Here is an 18,406-nt window from a genome sequence, read left to right on the forward strand (position 1 = left end):
TAAAAATGGTTTATTGTAAACACACCACAGTACAATGTATATTTTGGTGACATAAGTGATGTAAAAATGTGAGGCGTGTGTCCTGCTCGGGTGTGAGCGTGTGTGAGGCGGCGGGTGGGTGTTCAGTACGGGTGGCACGTGGGTAGTGCGTGGGTAGTGAGTGCTGGCTGTGGGTCGGGGTCCTGCTAGGGTGTGAGGCGGCGGTGTGTGCCGAGTGCGGGTGACAGCTGGTCAGTGATGTTGTTGCGTAGGGGCAGGAGGCGGCAGGTGTGTGGGGTGGGTGAGAGGCGGCGGGTGTGTGTCGAGTGTGGCGGGTGTCTGTTGAGTGCGTGCGGCGGCTGTGTGGCGCAGGGGTGTGAGTGGTGGGCGGGTGAAAGGAAGAAGTGCGGGTGGGCGAAAGGCAGAGGCGGGAGGGCGGCCGAAAGGCGTTGAAGGAGGGGAGGTGAAGGGGGGGTGAGGGGAGGCGGAGGGGAGGTGGTGAGGGGAAGTGAGGGGGGGGGTGGTGAGGGGAGGTGAAGGGGGGGCGGAGGGGAGGTGAAGGGGGGGTGGAGGGGGTAGATGGGAAGGGGGGAGGTGGGGGGTGGGGGAGAGGTGAAGGGGGGTGAGGGTAGGTGAAGGGGGGGTGAGGGGAGGTGAAGGGTGGGTGGAGGGGAGGTGAAGGGGGGGTGACGGGAGGTGAAGGGGGGGTGACGGGAGGTGAAGGGGAGGTGGAGGGGGGGTGAGGGGAAGGTGAAGGGGGGTGACGGGAGGTGAAGGGGGGGGGTGACAGGAGGTGAAGGGGAGGGTGACAGGAGGTGAAGGGGGGGGTGACGGGAGGAAGGGAAGGGGGGAGGTGGAGGAAGGGGGGAGGTGGAGGAGGGGGAGGTGGATGAGGGAGGTGGAGGAGGGGGAAGGGTGGAAGAGGGGGAAGGGGAATGAGGGGAGGGGGGAGGAGGGGAAGGGGGGAGGTGGAGGAGGGGAAGGGGGGAGGTGGGGGAGGGGAAGGTGGAAAGGGGGGAGGTGGGAAGGTGGGAAGGGGGGGGTGGGAAGGTGGGAGGTGGTGGGAAGTGGGGGGGGGGGGGGGGAGGTGGGAAGGGGGGAGTGAAGGAGGAGTTAAGGGGGTGGAGGGGAGGTTGAGGGGGGGTGAAGGTGGAGAGGTGAAGGGTGAAGGGCGGGTGAAGGGAGGTGAAGGGGGGTGACGGGAGGTGAAGGGGGGGTGACGGGCCAAAGGTCCAATGTGATTTCCCCTAGGGACAGGACAACCAGACACGCATACAACGGTTTGAGAAATATATAGATAAATAAATGGTACATTTCTAAAATGTTTGCTATTGGCACTTCTATATTTATACTCATTGGGAACTCTCTCTCCACAAGAAACATGAAAGTACAAATATTTCACAGGATCTGCGAAATATCAATCAGTGACAATGTTGTGTTCTCTTGTAATGTGAGACTCCGCTATATGTCGCAGCCACAGGAGCCTTCGTTATCAGGCGCGGCCGTCAGATCTCCTGCGCCAGGAGACGCACGCCTGGTATACAGGTACATTGTAACCACAGTACGCAATTTCCATCGTCGTTCCAGAATGATATTGGCATTAAACCTGACATTTTTGAGCTAGGCCGGACAAGTCCAGTCTTCAAGGGCCACCAACAGGTCATGTTTTAAGGATATCCCTGCTTCAGCAGAGGCTCAATCAGTGGCTCAGTCAAACACAAAGCTTTTTAGGGTATGGGGATTAGGGTGCGGGGTTAAGCTTTTTAGGGTAAGGGTTTAGCGTAAGGAGTTGTAGGGTATGGGGTCCTCTTTTTAAACATTAGTTGCCCAGGTGTTCTCAAGACACCCCCCTCCCCCCAACAGGTCAGGTGTTTCAATGATATCCCTGCTTCAGCACAGGTGACTCAACCATCAACTTTAAAAAATAATATTTGTTTTAATATATGCAGCCTTTCATTACCTTTATTGATAAACTAATTACCTAAGATGCCGACCGATTCATCCTGATACGAAGGTAACATTATCTATTGTTACAGTTTGCAGCTCAAACTGCTGGGAACATTGGCCACAAATGATCCCAAACAGGAAAGTGTTACAAAGATCTTGCACCGCTGGGGAGGTGGCTAAAGCCTGCTATAGAAATCACAGGATGCTCAGTATATTAAAACTCATTAAACATTGTATTGAGTTGAATTTAAACAAAAATATTTGTAAGTATTATCTAATCTAAAAAAAACCACATGTAGGATATTGCATGGTTTGTGCCTTTAACAACCTACATAAATATAGACTTTATATAATATGAGTGGTCAGTTTTATGGCCCCCTGCAGACGCACTTACCAGAACGCCCTCCTACTGCACCTGTAAGTTCTTCCTAGTTACCAATTAGATTGTAAGCTCTTCAGGGCAGGGACTCCTTTTCCCAATGTTACTTTAAGTCTGAAGTGCTTATTCCCATGTTCTGTTATTTGTACTATGTGTTATTTATACGATTGTCACGTGTATTACTTTCTGTGAAGCGCTATGTACATTAATGGCGCTATATAAAGATTATACATACAAGTCTAGAGGTAGCGGTTTCATTACCAGCAGTGACATTGCAAGTATCAGAAAGGCTGCTGTGTGCTCAGGATCAGCGTCTTCCTCTTCCACCTTTGCCCAGTGAGTGAGGAAGAGCAGGTCTGTGATATAGGAATAAGTGAGGAATGTCACTGCGTTGCAGTCATGCAGAGCGTCGCTGAGCAGCCTTAACGCTAGTGTTCTAGGTGGCCAGTCTTAAATCACTTGTAATAAGCAGGTAGAAACAAATAAAATCCAGCGCTCCCTATATAAAGGTTGCAATAAGCTGAACATCAGGTTGTTGGGGGACCCCTAATGGAAACCCATGGTGTAAGCAAACAGGAAGGGGGGTATAAAACCATAAACAAAACAGTCCATATGGAATATATCCACACGCAGGTGACTTACATGCTCATAAGCTTCTCTTATCCGTCCTTGACATGATCTTAGGAAACTCCCACGCGTGTTGTATCCGCCAACTCCCACGCGTGTTGTATCCGCCAATAGGTAGAACACGAGAAACTAAGAGACATGCGGGGTACAACCAACAATAAACAACGATCTAAAGGGGAAACCAATAAAAAGGCAAATTTATTAGGTGCATGGATACGCAGGTTAAACACCTACGCGTTTCGCACACTAATAAGTGTTTTCGCCTGCTTATTCATGCACCTAATATATTAGCTTTTTTTTTTAAATTGGAGTCATCTCTAGATCTTTGTTTTTTTTGATGGTTGGTTGTGCCCAGAACCTCTCTTGATTTTCATATATGTGTTTAACAAGATAACAAAAGGAATAGTTTTAAAAAAGCAATGACAAACAGTGATAACTCACTTCTGGCCACCGGGACACAGTGTATAAGGCCTATGTGCTAAGCGTAACAAATAGAATATTTGGTGTAAACTTGACACATGAAAATCACAAATGGTATTGCGCTGGTGTGCTGTGTACGCCCTTTTTTTCCTCCCCTCAATGTGTGGCCCAGGCACTTATTTTTAGTAAAAATATATTGTCGCACGTGGCGCGCGCATGACGACCTGTCTGTATCAGAAAAGTATCTGAACGCCACAAAAATAGTTGCATCTGCATCAAAATCGTCTGCCAAGTTGACCCTTACTCATGAGCAGATTAGCACTGAAGTATTGTACTATTTGTTGTGTCACTTTGTATGTTGCGCTGGCCTTTCTGTTGTTGTTGCAATACATTTCATTGATATTTACCAATACCGATCACGAAATAAAAAAAATACACATAATTCTCATTTTATTTCCATTGTATGAATCGGGTATGCAACGCGACGCGCCAAGTCATTTCAGAAGACGGACTATGCGTCATATGCAAGAAGTCACACAACGACCTTCATACTTACCTCGCATTTTATGAAGGTTGGTACTTCTTTCAAGCACTACAATGTTGACACAATACATGATTTCAAAGGGCATATTAGTACAGAAGCCTTAGGGTCGTTAAACGCTTCAGCGTTGAAGGGAACCTTCTGTTACCAATGGGAATAAACAGTTGGCCTTTCCCAACTGCCTCTGTGGACTGCCTAGTGTTCCAATGCGGAACGCGCTACTGGAGATCAGCTGAGGCTTTCAGTGTTCCAATGCGAAACGCGCTACTGGAGATCAGCTGAGGCTTTCAGTGTTCCAATGCGAAACGCGCTACTGGAGATCAGCTGAGGCTTTCAGTGTTCCAATGCGAAACGCGCTACTGGAGATCAGCTGAGGCTTTCAGTGTTCCAATGCGAAACGTGCTACTGGAGTTCGGCTGGAGCTTTCATTGTTCAGAACATGAACTGATTGATGGAACGCCCCGCTTCTCGCCCCCTCCGCGGAGGTTAGTTGAAACGTAGGCAGAAATCTCCATGGGGTTCATGGTGACTGCTGGTGTGCTGCTGTTGGAAGGGGGTGGGGGGTGGGGGGTTAGAGAATACCTCAAGATCAACACGGTTGGCTGCAGGACGCCAACATCTAGCCTCAGAAACAGACTTCCGAGGGAAAGCTGGGAATAGAAGCAGGGAAATAAAGCAAATGTGCCGAAGGTTTCATTCGAGAAAGTTCCCGCTAAATTGAAGTAATATATGTGAACTAGAACAGTAGATGTGCTAATATTCAACAGCTTTCTAATTGACAAATTCACAGGTTACTTTTTATTATTTTTTTTTACCATTGCAATTTGTTTTAGCCAGCAGCAAAGACCCCCAAATTCTCCATTTAGACCAATCTCCAGTTAATACGCGGCGGCATCCTTAATCGTCACAGACTCAAATGATATCACTACCACAATCAGACACAGAAAAGGAGCAGGTCTGAAGCCAAAGAGGAGACATCGTGGGTCCTAGTTTATAGTGAGAAGTTGGATAATGCACAGCTAAAAACGCAAAAAAAACCTTTCAAGTGATTAGAAGCTACTGAATTGTTAACTGCATGTTACCCTGCTTCTTGCTATAGCTCCAGATTGTATCTATTATGCTGCCCGGCCGAAATTGTATAGGGGACGTGGTGAGGAATGCCAATACACAACAACCTCTTTCATACATACTGTCTCTCAAATGACACCCAACGTCCAGGACGGCTTCCTCCTGACTCACGGTGATGACATCTCAATGATCCCAACCAGGGTCTTCTGACCAAACTCCACTGCTGCAGTTCAAGAACATTTATATTTGACATACAAAAAGGTGTAACTGGGATCAAAAGGCAAAAACCGTGTTGAATACGGACAGTGGCTGTGCAAGCACTTTCATCCAAAGAACAAAACCCGGACAGAACAAAAAACACTATTCTAGTCTCTTATCTAGATGGGAATTCTTTGCTACCTGGACAAAAAGCTTCTCGCTGTAATCTCTGCAGAATTTTACAGCACCAGGGGAATTACAAGTGTTTGAATCCATAAGATGACCAGTCTGAAACAGGGACATGGACCTGGTTAAAATGTATTTAAAGAGACAACAAATAAATTAATTTGAAAAAGCAAATTCGTCATAAATCTCTTCTGATCATCCTGTGATGGACCATCTATGTCTTTAACCACTTCAAGTGTTAGCGGGACCCCTCCAGCACCGATGGTATTTAGACCAAGGGAATAACCAGTTGGCCTTTCCCAAGAACCTATGTGGAGTGCTCAGAGTCCCAGTGCGGAATGCACTACTGGAGATCGGCTGTAGCTTTCAGAGTCCCAGTGCGGAACGCACTACTGGAGATCGGCTGTAGCTTTCAGAGTCCCAGTGCGGAACGCACTACTGGAGATCGGCTGTAGCTTTCAGAGTCCCAGTGCGGAACGCACTACTGGAGATCGGCTGTAGCTTTCAGAGTCCCAGTGCGAAATGCACTGATGGAGATTGGCTGCGCTTTCAGAGTCCTAGTGTGGAACGCACTACTGGAGATCGGCTGTAGCTTTCAGAGTCCCAGTGCGGAACGCACTACTGGAGATCGGCTGTAGCTTTCAGAGTCCCAGTGCGGAACGCACTACTGGAGATCGGCTGAAGCTTTCAGTGTTCAGAAGAATATGAACTCATTGAGGGAACGCCCAGCTTCCAGTCCTTGGGTGTTGTGCTCTGGGATCTCTCGCCCCCTCCGCTGGGGTTAGCTGAAGCGTAGGCGGTAAGTAGAAATCTCCATTGGGTCCATGCTGACCGCCGGGGTGCTGCTGTTGGACGGGGGGGCTAGAGAATACATCAACGTCAACGAGGTTGGCTGCAAGACGCCAACTTCTAGCCCCAGAAACAGACTTCCGAGGGACAGCTGGGAAAACAAGCAGGGAAAGAATTCAGATAGGATCAAACACAAACACACCAACAGGTCTGCATTACTGCATATCCCCATTACTTCTTCGCATATAAAGCTTCCACGGCAGCCAGGGATTCTGGTAATGACATGCAAATGAGCACTCACAATGTGTTACTTTTTACTTTGTGTCTATTTTAATGACGACACACACACACACACACACACACACACACACACACACACACACACACACACACACACACACACACACCTTTCCCTGGCTTGTCGTGCAGTTGAACCCAAGATTCTTTGCCTCCAGTCCACAGTCAAAGCCTTTCCTGTGCAAAATCAACGCGGTGTCCGGTGAAGGAATCCCATCATCCTACCGGGCAGCGGGAGAGAGAGAGCGACATTAGTGCCGCGCATCGCCAAGCGATTCTTTACAGGCCAGAGAAAGGGTTACAGTAACGCTACAGTGCCACTTAGGCTGCGCTTATAACCCCGGCAACGGCACGTCAAAACAAGGTGATTTAATCCATCGCGTGCGCCTATAGTGGGTGCGACCGCGACAAAAATCGCTGAAGTCAATGGGGGCACGTGAGCGGTTCAGCCAATGAGGGCGAACCGCTCACGGCCACGCCCCCCCCGGTCGCCGTCTCTTGTCTCCTACACTACAGGCAGAAAATCTCTATTACAACGGCGACGAATGACGTCACGCCACGGCGTCGCCGGGACTATAAGCGCGGCCTTACTTGGCTCTGTAGCGTCAAGAAGAAAAGAAGCACTAGTGCGTCACGGCAACATGAACCCTGGGACTTAGAGGGGCGGAATCGGACATTCGATCGTGGTCATCTCCCACAGCCGGCGTTTAGCTGCCCAGGGACCCTTCGTGGCAGCCGCTCCACCGCTGGACGCTCAGCCGCCGGGTGCTTCACCAATAAAGGTAAGTTAACGTAAGGGGTTTTAGAGGTTAGGGTGTTAAAGATAGGGGCATTAGGGTAAGGGGTTAGGTTTTTAGGGTAGAGGACTAGGGTAAGGGGTTTTAGGGTAAGGGGTTAAGGTTTTTAGGGTAGGGGGTAGCGCTAGTATTAGGGCTTAAGATTAGGGTTTTTTAGGGTAATGTTATGGGCTTATCTTGGCAGCAAAAAGTCCAGCGGCGATATGTCCCTGCGGCGAGGGGAGTGGCGGCTAAACGCCGGCGGCGACTCAGTCGCGGCAAAACAACCACGACCAAATAGCCTGGACCGCTTAAGCAGGGTACTTGGATAACCCGCTAACTGCAGTGCAGCCTGTGCGCCAAGCCTCACCTCCGCCTGGAGAGTCCTCAGGTTGAGAATGTGGAAATCGCACGGGATGGCAGCGGAGAGCGGCACGAAGGATTTCAGCGCGGGGCCGCCGCTTTTCTCACTGGTAACCGGCATCACCAGGAGATCGTGGTTCAGGTGCATGGAGGTCATGTGGCTGAGAAGGGAGGGGAAGCTGACAGGGGAGGTTTCCTGAGTCTGGAAAACAAAAGATGATCGGGGTCACAGCCAGAAACCCACCGAACCATTTCATCTTTAAAATACTCAGTTAAGTTATGGTGGGTAAAAAAAAGTGACAAAAACCCTCCACAGCAAAGCAAATGGAAATATTACTGTATGCTCATTTGCATGTAGCAGGTCTGCAACCCCGCCTTTCACCATTATCACCCAGCACTTCCACTGCAGCAAGGGATTCTGGGAAATGACATGCAAATGAGCACACAGTGCAAACTTTTGCTTCAAAACCATTAACATGGTTCCCTATAGGCTTAAGTTTGCTGCATGGTCACAGCTTTGAGCACAGCCAGGGTCAAGATGCATAGCCAGTAAACCCACCCACAGACAGCTGTTTCGACCTTAATTGGTCTCATCAGTGTGGGGTTGGTTTGCTTTGCTGTGGAGGGTTTTTGTCACTTTTTTTTACCCACCATAACTTAACTGAATATGATAAAACCTATCCTGCTTCATTTTTGCATAGCCAGTATAACCAACCCCACACTGATGAGACCAATTAAGGTCGAAACAGCTGTCTGTGGGTGGTTTTGCTGGCTATGTATCTTAAGCTGCGTCCATAGGACATGCAAATGAGCATACAGTAATATTTCCACCTTGAAAAAAAAAATAAAAAAAATATAGTATATATATATTTTTTTTCTGAATGGTAAAGAGCTCCCAAGCCAGAACCTCGAGTTACATTGTGTGTAACCTACTTTGGATAAGATTGAGCCTAATCTCGTAGCTCCGATGGGATCGGCGTGCTTTGCTATTCTGTAAACCCTTCTCGCGTCTCCAATCGCGTCTAGATGGCTGTTTAAGAAGCGGTTTCACTCCGGCTTTGCCAATCCCATCGCTCTGCCAAAAAAAGTCTCCAACTCGTATTTTTTTACATAAACGGCTATTCCCGTAGCTCCGGTATACAAACCGCTTCTAAAAACTTGCGCTTTATTCCCCCGCCACCTCGGGCGGTTTGCAGGTTCCACTGTTTGTCACTTTTTATAGAAGCGGTTTAGAAGATGCGATTTGCAATAGAGTAGGTTTTTTTCTCCCCAGAGTTACTGTATCAACCAAAACAACAGTCTATGCTACAAAGCAAAACATACAGGACACCTACAAGCTCATGAGTGCTTTTCCTGGTAATGTACAGGTTAATAAAAGCTTCAATCAGACTTAGAACTTTGCAACTAATTTGGACAGATTTATTATAAATCATTCTTCCTGGTATTGCACAGGTTATTAAGAATTTGTATTAGTGTTAGGGACCCTTGAGATGTGGTCTGCCGTGTAGTGGCTCAGGGGCTTACAACAATTTGGCCAAAATGTTAAACTAAAAGACCATTTTATTTAATAGATATCTATACACAGTGGTCGACAAATCACCAACAAATCTACTCGCCGAACAAAAAAATCTACTCGCCACCTAGTATCGCCACGATGTTAAATCCACTCGCCCGGAGCGTGCAAATGTATAGGTTTGTCGAACACTGTCTATACATATATATTTAGGCACTGTACCGTGTATAAGTTTTGCTGGATGTGCACTGAGCTCTGTCTGTGTTTCATGTTCTGTCTCTGGTTTTAAATGTGCTACAAAGCAGCTACTACACCACACACATCTACAAAGCGCCTCTATCTCGCCCCCGGTAACGTTACCTCTCGCCTGCTGCTCCTCATGCTGGAAAATGCCAGTTCTCTAAACGTGGAGACCAATTTAGATAGGAGGCTGGAGGCCTGGACAGTGGGCGTGCGTGGGAGGCGGGTGGTGAGAATGAAACAGGGGGAAGAGGAAGGAAACGGTGGGAAAAGGTGAGATGCAAAAGTCAATGAAGATTCCGAACCCCGTGGATAATGGGTTAATGTGCAGGGAACGAGGTTATAGCTGGAGTGATGCAGGGGGAGGGACACAGGGGGAGGGAGGTGACTGTGTGGTGGAAAAGCAGTAATGATAGCATAACAATGATGTTAAGAGGCAAGTAAGCATACTCAACAAGAGCCAGGGTGTGTGAGGAACAAACAGAACGGATACGGTTTCAGGAAGTGTCAGGCTGCAGAAGAGTCAGGGGCCCAGGGCTACAGCAGCGGTTTCCAACCTTATTTTGGACAAGGAACCCTATGAAATTCTGAGGAACCCCAACTCGCTCTAACAGTTTGAGATCAGATGCATGGTAAATTCTTCTGTATTTGGTGCAATTTTAAAACAACACGGAACCTTCTAGGGGCCCCGGGGAACCATAGGGTACCTAGGAACCCTGGTTGAAAAAAACGCTGCTCTACAGTCACACTGAAACATCAGGGGTCTGAGCCAGTAAAGGAGAGCCTGTTACCAGTGGTCCGGTCATATTGTTGTTGTAATTCTGCTTTTGCTGCATTAACCTTTGCTGGAGTGGTTAATAATGGGGTACAGCCTTAGGGCAAGGCGTCCGCCATGGGTCCCGCACCTTCGGGGTCCCCGCGCTCCCTCCTCTCCATCATGTTGGGGGGGGGAGGGGGGAGGAGTGCACGCGGCCTCCCTCCTCCTCCAGCTCCGCTCTCCGGTCGGGTGAAAGTTGAATCCTTGTGCCGACACGAAGGAGAGGAGGAAGGGCGAGGCCTCTGAACCGGCAGAGAGGTAGGTGTGTGTGTGGGGGACGGGGTGTTGCGTGTGTGTGTAGGGGTGGGGTTGTGTGTGTTCGCCCTTCCGTTCTTGGCAGCGGGCCACCTCTTGTTGGAACCGTCACCTCGACTACGCTACCGCACCCCGCCCTGACCCCAGAAACCAGGCTCCACTATTCTTACTCATCGAGGATCCAGATTCCAGGTACGTGCGCGGTCTACACTCCCCCCCTCTGCCCGGCGAGTCTGTCTCCTGGACAGTAACTAGCAACGTGCTGAAATGTAACAATCCATATCTTTGGTGCAAGTTTGATTCAAATCTGGTTTTTCGCCGCCTCTACATTTTCTTAATACACAAGTCAAGAGAAACGCTCTATACAAAGAACACCGTGATTACAGGCAGTGCTTCTTGCTGATGCTCCATACCGGAGGTGCGCCTAGCTCCCCTTCCTCTGAAGAATATTCTACAGCTGCTAATCTAAACTGATCCCAGCTGTTCAAGCAACAGTAAGTCCCTGTGCATGTGAAGGCGGAGAGCGAGGCTGGCGCCATTTACCTTGTTCCCGATTGTTCTCTTTTCCAGTAGGATGCGGAATCGGTTGCAGGTGCGTTTGTTGTCCTTTAGCCCTTGTCCGAGGCCGCGGTTATCATCTTGCATCAAGCGGCGGTCGAGAATTACCTCCAGCTGACCTGCGCATCACGGAGAAGGCGAGACTTCACGGATGGTAATGATCTGCCCTGCAGTGTCTGGCAGAACTGAAGGACGAGAGAGGCGGGGGAGTTCCTCCAAGAAAGCAAAGCATGGACTGGTGTGCAAAAAGGAGCTAAAAAACCCACTTTATTATCACATGGATATAAACGGAGGACCACAGCGCCCCTAACGCGTTTCGCGCTGGGTAGCAAAAGTGATTCCCAGTGTGAAACGCGTTAGGGGCACTGTTCGTGGTCCATGCGATAATAAAGTGGGTATTTTAGTTCATTTTTGCCCTTTCCGCGAGTCCATGCTTTGCTATCTTGGAAGAACGCACCCGCCTTTCTGGTCCTTCAGGTTGTACAACGCATCGGCGGCAGCAGGCACGCCTACATCTACCACCAGTGCCTGCCCTATTCCGTGAGTTTCTCTCTCTTCTTCAATCAGCCAACAAGGGGATTTGAGTTTTTCGGGCTGCCGCAGTGGTGTCCATATGGGCGGCTGCGAGATGGGAATCCCCAGGCTCCGTATTCCGGGAGGGCTTGTGCAGCCCTGGTCACAGTCACACCAGAGACAGCCACACACCTACCCAACCTATCAATTGTTCCAATTTTAGTTAGGGACCTACTTATATCAGCACATGATTCAAGGGTAGCCGCATGAAGAGGCATTATAGAATTTGCTTGATTAACTTCTAAAGCAAATATTAGCCTTTCAACGGATGCTGACCATCGTGTCAACATCGCCCTTTGGATTTATATCCATACAACACTGCAGTGTCCGGCAACTTGATATCGTTTTGTGCAATTCTGCTGTAACTGTACGTGATGTACAAATGGTACTATGTATGGAGATGATGTTTTCGGGTATAAAACTAAACATGGTTTGAAAACGGTGATACAAGGCGTCGATGGCTTGGTGGCACCGTTTTGTTTTTATGTAAGAAAGGAACATGACGTTAGCTGATACACTGGTTATATTTTCCACTCACCGCTCTTCAGGCTGGACACGCCCAGGGCCTGCGCGGTATGTAGCGTTAATCTATTCTGCTCATCCTGGATATACGCCATTACCGGCATTGGGTAAAAATTGGCTTGGAGCGGTAGCTTTTTTAAAAGCCTCCTGGGCTGAATCTACATTGGAATAAAAACAGTAACACGGAAAGTAGTTGTTACATAGTTCCATAGTAGTTCCATAGTAGTTCCATAGTAGATGAGGTTGAAAAAGGACATACGTCCAGCAAGTTCAACCTGTGGTTCTGAGGACCTGTGAGGCACATGGGCTGGGAAAGTAGTTTTATAATAAGGAAGAACGTGTTTCTTTGTCAGGTCGGTGGGTGCCCAGACCACCCATACAGTAAAGGAATTTAGAAAGGCTTACAATAGGCTCCAGAATGGTCCCATGTCCCCGCCACTCCAAGCCCCTCCATGAAATGCAATATTGTTTTGGTCTTGAGTTTGCATGTTGCTAAAGGGTGGCGATACAAGCATGTGGGCTTATTTTGCATTGGGGACTTTTGCAATATTTAAATGATTCCCTCTGTGTATTTACGTGGCAAATCCCAGTATTTCCCTCCGTCAGGTAACCCCAATTACATAGGGGACAGTGTCTTCTTTGGCCTTTACTCTACTTGGGTAGCAATGTGGACATTAGCCGTGATGTATAACGAGAAGAACCTGGAAGCCATTGAGGTCCGTGAAGAAGGAGTCACCGCTCTCTATGTCCGTGCTTAGCCGCATGGCTATCTCCTTGTTGACGTGGTCCCGTATATCAATCATTGAGCTGATGTCTAACGAGAGGCCCTCAGTCCCTGTAGAGAGAGCAGGGAGATCAAGAGGTTTTCAAGTATAGTAAATTGGGAGCAAAACAGTGACAATAATCCAACTTCACCAGGAAACACCTGGGTAATGGACGGTTCATACATAACTCATTTGGAAGCAAAGATGTTGTAGGCGCCTTCATTAGCTAACAGGTCACAAACGTGATAAAACTTTGACTGTGCATGAGACTTAAAACAGCAGTCCAAGCCGACTGTTTATTTTATTTGTTCCCCTTTAATATATGCATCAATACAATCCACACCATGATACGTAATTAGCTAAATTGCCGATCGATCCGTTCTCCTGTGATCGATCGGCGAAGATTCAGCTCGGGGGTTCACTAAATGCCTGTCAGTGCAGCAGAAGAGGACCAAGGATGCAAAATTCTGTGGGGAAGATCATGTGACCAGGCAGTTGCTAGATACAATTGGTGCACTGCTAGAGGGGGCAGGGCTCAAAAAGGGATGTGCCAGAGCCTGCATTTCTTCCACTGCGTAGAGAGAAGAGGAAACTATGCAGCCCACACCATGGGGCCCATGACGTGTACAAGGTGTCCAAAGGGTTAAAGTTAAGAGGCCCTGAATGCGCTGTGTATGAGCTACGGCGCCGTTAAAACCGGAAGTGCCCGAATAATTACAGCTAAAAAAAACCCAATAAAATAAAGTACAAGAAAAATATAAAATCCGCAGGAAGAGCCGCTTTGCACTGACCTGGGAGGTTGTAGAGCCGCATAACCTGTTGAACGTGCTGGTAGAGACAGGTCACCTCGGAATAAAACGGTCCTTCCGTCACCCGAACCACAGGGGGATCTTTTGGCGTATACAGCTGCAACAGGGAATACAAATCAGCTGTTCAGCGCGGACTTCTTATCTTCTTATAGAACGTCCTACACAGTCACACCCCTAACTGTACGTTTTAAACACGCAATGCCTCCGAAAAAGGGTTTCAAGAAGACTGCGGAGAACTTAAAAGTGTTCAGCTCTGGTATTAGAAGTACAGAGGCAGTGTTCATTTTGGGAGCAAGGAAACGGGAGCAGAACGGAGCTTGACCGCGGCCCGGTCGCAACTTCCCCAAGTCCAAAAGCCCAGTACAGAGTCCTCGCTTACCGACGGATGCCTTATCCGACGCCAGACCCGCTTATCCGACGGTCACCGCCGCCGATTAACATGGACCCGCAATCCGACGGTCCGTTAACTGACAGCGGTTTGCGGGACGCATTCTGTCGGATAAGGGAGGACCGCCTGTACACTAATTTCCCATAAGGATTAACGCAGCGCGGGGGGCGGGGTGCCCCAACCCGAGGTGTGTCCCAACCCGAGGTGTGTCCCAACCCGAGGTGTGTCCCAACCCGAAGTGTGTCCCAACCCGAGGTGTGTCCCAACCCGAGGTGTGTCCCAACCCGAGGTGTGTCCCAACCCGAGGTGTGTCCCAACCCGAGGTGTGTCCCAATCCGAGGTGTCTCCCAACCCGAGGTGTCTCCCAACCCGAGGTGTCTCCCAACCCGAGGTGTCTCCCAACCCGAGGCGTGTCCCAACCCGAGGCGTGTCCCAACCCGAGGTGTGTCCCAACCCGAGGTGTGTCCCAACCCGAGGTGTGCCCCAACCCGAAATGTGCCCCAACCATCCCAAACCAAATACCCCGTTAGAAAATCAAGTAAGATGAAGTGAGAGGTCTGGGAATCCAGACCCATCAAAGACAGAATTCATAGGACGTTTATGGACTGGTCTAGTTTCTGAATGAGGATTGGCAGGGTCCTCGCATCGAGTCAGGTTCGGGATACGTGACCGAGAAGACCATTCCGGCCCGTACCTTGGCGTCTCCGTCAGGGAGGAACAGGTAAGCCCCACTCTTGTCCTTGGAGGTCCGTGTCCCGTAGATGAGAAATTCCATGTTGATTTTCTGTTCCTCTCCTGCTCTTTTAACACTCTGCGTAATTACAACGAAAACAAGACAAACACTTAAAAAACTCCAAACAGAAGACGTTTACCGTGAAAATGCGTCCAAACTAAACAGTCACCATTCAGGAAGAAAGGAGATCTGATTTTATTCAGATTTATTTCCTGGTCTTTTTACTCTTTTGATCATTTATATCTGAGAAGGAGCGGCTCAGTGACTAAAGACACTGTCTGGCAGTGAGATTGAAGCAGGTTCAATTCCCGGTGTCGGCTTCTTGTGACTTTGGGTAAGTCACTTTATCTTCTTGTGCCTCAGGCACCAAAAACATAGATTGTAAGCTCCACCGGGCAGGGACTGTGTCTGTAAAATGTCTCTGTAAAGCGCTACGTAAAACTAGCAGCGCTATACAAGAACATGCTATTATTATTATGTGATTGAATGAACCCGTGAAATATTGTACACCCGTACGTGTTATATGAGGTGGCATGATACAGAAACGTTTGTGTAAAATAAAGAGCCTGGGAAACTCAGATTACTTCGCTGAAGAACTCACCTCTGTCTACACACAACAAATAATCTATTATTTGAGTAATTTTCGGGAAATAAAGGTAATATTCATTGCAGAACAAACTACAAGACTATTTGTTGAATAGTAGCAAATCTCTTTTTTCTCTTAATCATGGCGAGTAGATAATTCAGGATTTCAAGCCCCGTATACTCCGCGATTTACCTGTAGATACATATTAACTAAGACTGCCCCGTTAAAAAGTAATTGTAGGACTGAGTCTAAAGCCTCCTTTTAGTAGTATATGCTGGGAAGTAATTAAGTCTGAGGTCAAGGTCAGTCCTTATAGTCATAGGGTCATTTTATAGTAAGCCTCTCAGAGAGTAATTGTGGCAGCATTCTTTCACCGCACACAGTATGTCACACACCGAGACTCAGGATCTCCACCTTCTATTCAAGACTTTTTGCAATTACATTTATTTATATACAGTATTTATTTCTCTTACCTTCAGCGGCAGCAGCTGCGGCATCTCCCGCTGCAATGTCCAGTCAGTATGGCTCCGCCACGTCAAATGGCAATTCCACGGCAATGTGATGTCACGCAGCGTCCCGTTGTCATGGCGCCATTTCACGTCGCAGAGCCACGTTGACAGAATTTGCACGGGGAGATGCAGCCGCACGCCGCCGCCCGCCCAGAGATTTTTCAGGTGAACCCGTAGCCACGTGGTGGAAACCGTAGTCCCTGGGTCAAACCGGGCAGTGGTGGCAACCCTGCCGATACCGCCGACGTGCGCAACACGTGCGGTTAGCGGCCTGCAATTCTCCTTTCCCCTCACCTTCACGAGACCGGTTAGGCCCGAGAACCAGACCTGCATATACCGGTTCTCAATGTAAAAATCCTCTGTGCCGGACTCGGAGACTTTAACAGGGAAGACGTTGTGTTTCTTTACCGCCACGCCCCGCCCGTGCAGGTACACGCGGAGATTGGATTTGAGGGAGGTGTGGCCGTCGAAAGACATGTGCACCTGGAACAGGCTAAGTCCAAGTGCCGGAAGTCTGGCTGGAAAGGAGACCTACAAAAAGGGGACATCTTTTAGGGGGCTTCCAACTTGCCGTAATCCCAAGTATAAGTAACAAGGGATGGTGTCAAATAAACACCTGTCTTCTGAAATGATTCTGGTGCAGCCCACCCAGCGATATTGAAGTTTTAAATGATAATAGCATTAAAGCCGATTCATCACCTATTAGTCTGGTTAGAAAAGGAATACATTCGTCTACTCTTAAAACTCATTACAGGAAACCTACATAAACTGCTGTATAATGTGGCCTCAACCAATGAAACATTTGTACGTAGGGCTGCCAGGCGTCAAGTATTGAACTGGACTCTCCTGTATTTAGACACGTTGTGCAGTAAAACATAGGTAACACTGTAAATGTATGTGTATACCTGTATTACCTCTCTGTGCGTGTGTGTGTATACCGATATTACCTCTCTGGGCGTGTATGTGTATACCGGTATTACTTCTCTGGGCGTGTATGTGTATACCGATATTACCTCTCTGGGCGTGTATGTGTATACCGATATTACTTCTCTGGGCGTGTGTGTGTATAACGGTATTACTTCTCTGGGTGTGTATGTGTATACCGGTATTACCTCTCTGGGAGTGTATGTGTATACCGGTATTACCTCTCTGGGCGTGTATGTGTATACCGGTATTACCTCTCTGGGTGTGTATGTGTATACCGGTATTACCTCTCTGGGCGTGTGTGTGTATAACGGTATTACCTCTCTGGGCGTGTGTGTGTATACCGGTATTACTTCTCTGGGCGTGTGTGTGTATACCGGTATTACTTCTCTGGGCGTGTGTGTGTATACCGGTATTACCTCTCTGGGAGTGTATGTGTATACCGGTATTACCTCTCTGGGCGTGTATGTGTATACCGGTATTACCTCTCTGGGCGTGTATGTGTATACCGGTATTACCTCTCTGGGCGTGTATGTGTATACCAGTATTACCTCTCTGGGTGTGTATGTGTATACCGGTATTACCTCTCTGGGCGTGTATGTGTATACCGGAATTACTTCTCTGGGTGTGTGTGTATAACGGTATTACCTCTCTGGACAGTGACCTGACCGGCATAGGGGGCCACGGGATTTCCCCGAGCAGGGAGAGAGCGAGGCTATTGCTAGGGGGCTGGGCAGCCATATTGATTGCCTAATGCTAGGTAATGCAGCCAATCAGGAGATGTCAGGAGCCTGGGGGTGGGGTCAAGGAGAGGAGGAAACAGCATGGAGCGGTGTGAGGTGTGTGTGTCTTGAGCACGTCACACTTTTACAAATTATGTCCAGTATTTTTGGAGAAGCCGCCTGGTAACCTTATCTGTAAACAAGGTTTGACCTTTCCTCTAAGCTTGGTCTCTGGCAACCTCTGCTATTGAAATGTCAGATCCCTTTCATAGAGATGTTAAAATAAAATACTGAGTCCTCTCTGCCCCTGCAGGAGATATCCAATACACGGTAACAGGTGCAGCAAACCCCTAAAGCACTGGGTAGTGAAACGATAATACTCCTCCTCCTGCCCTGACTCACGTCATATCGATAGGACACGTTCTAGGTGCTGTAGAAAGCTAGATCTTAGTGTTGCCCATTACTTGACCAACATGATAGACCTTCATAGATGTGGTTTCTACAGGAGATTTCAAGAACTTTAAGATCAACGTAAAAAAAAGATACTTTTGCAGCAATATGTATACTGCTTCTCTGGAGGGCTTCATGTTGGGTAAAGATATATCGCTGTTTGCAAATATCGAGGGTGTCCTTGAACAGCATGGTTCCCTGACCTGGTAGACATCAGGTTTCATGTCGGTAGCAGACTGCCACTGTGGGCTGAGCTGCAGGGCCAGGGGTTGTCCTTCCTCTGTGAGTACACGGACATGGGGCGTGTTCACCAAGAGAGAGACCACACACAGGCGATTCTGTTCCACTGGGTTGAACACCACCACGTACCTTTAACACAGCAAAGAAAAAGAATGACGATCGCAGCAGTTGGGGGGTGCTTAGAGTGCTTGTTCCTGGAGTCAGGATAGATTATTTTTTTCCCTTCCCTACGC

At 48.4% G+C, this 18,406-nt stretch overlaps 1 protein-coding gene across 2 annotated transcripts in view; it reads right to left on the reverse strand.

The window, feature by feature from the left end:
• Positions 1–3,785: 3,785 nt before the first annotated feature.
• The window catches only part of MAN2A2 (mannosidase alpha class 2A member 2), a 34,966-nt gene continuing 20,345 nt past the window's right edge, over positions 3,786–18,406 (reverse strand). Inside the window, exons 14-24 of one of the 2 annotated variants that reach the window (XM_075575479.1) lie at positions 18,137–18,302; positions 16,132–16,368; positions 14,704–14,820; positions 13,604–13,718; positions 12,750–12,883; positions 12,065–12,206; positions 10,939–11,072; positions 9,444–9,521; positions 7,578–7,772; positions 6,542–6,652; positions 3,786–6,285 (exon numbers count right to left, since the gene is read on the reverse strand). In XM_075575479.1, coding sequence (XP_075431594.1) covers positions 6,127–6,285; positions 6,542–6,652; positions 7,578–7,772; positions 9,444–9,521; positions 10,939–11,072; positions 12,065–12,206; positions 12,750–12,883; positions 13,604–13,718; positions 14,704–14,820; positions 16,132–16,368; positions 18,137–18,302 — 1,588 coding nt within the window. In that variant the 3' untranslated portion in view covers positions 3,786–6,126. The remainder of the gene's footprint in view (positions 6,286–6,541; positions 6,653–7,577; positions 7,773–9,443; positions 9,522–10,938; positions 11,073–12,064; positions 12,207–12,749; positions 12,884–13,603; positions 13,719–14,703; positions 14,821–16,131; positions 16,369–18,136; positions 18,303–18,406) is intronic. The other variant, XM_075575480.1, reaches the window with a different exon arrangement.

Source organism: Ascaphus truei, chromosome 18 (assembly GCF_040206685.1).
Source record: "Ascaphus truei isolate aAscTru1 chromosome 18, aAscTru1.hap1, whole genome shotgun sequence".
Taxonomy (NCBI): Eukaryota; Metazoa; Chordata; class Amphibia; order Anura; family Ascaphidae; genus Ascaphus; species Ascaphus truei.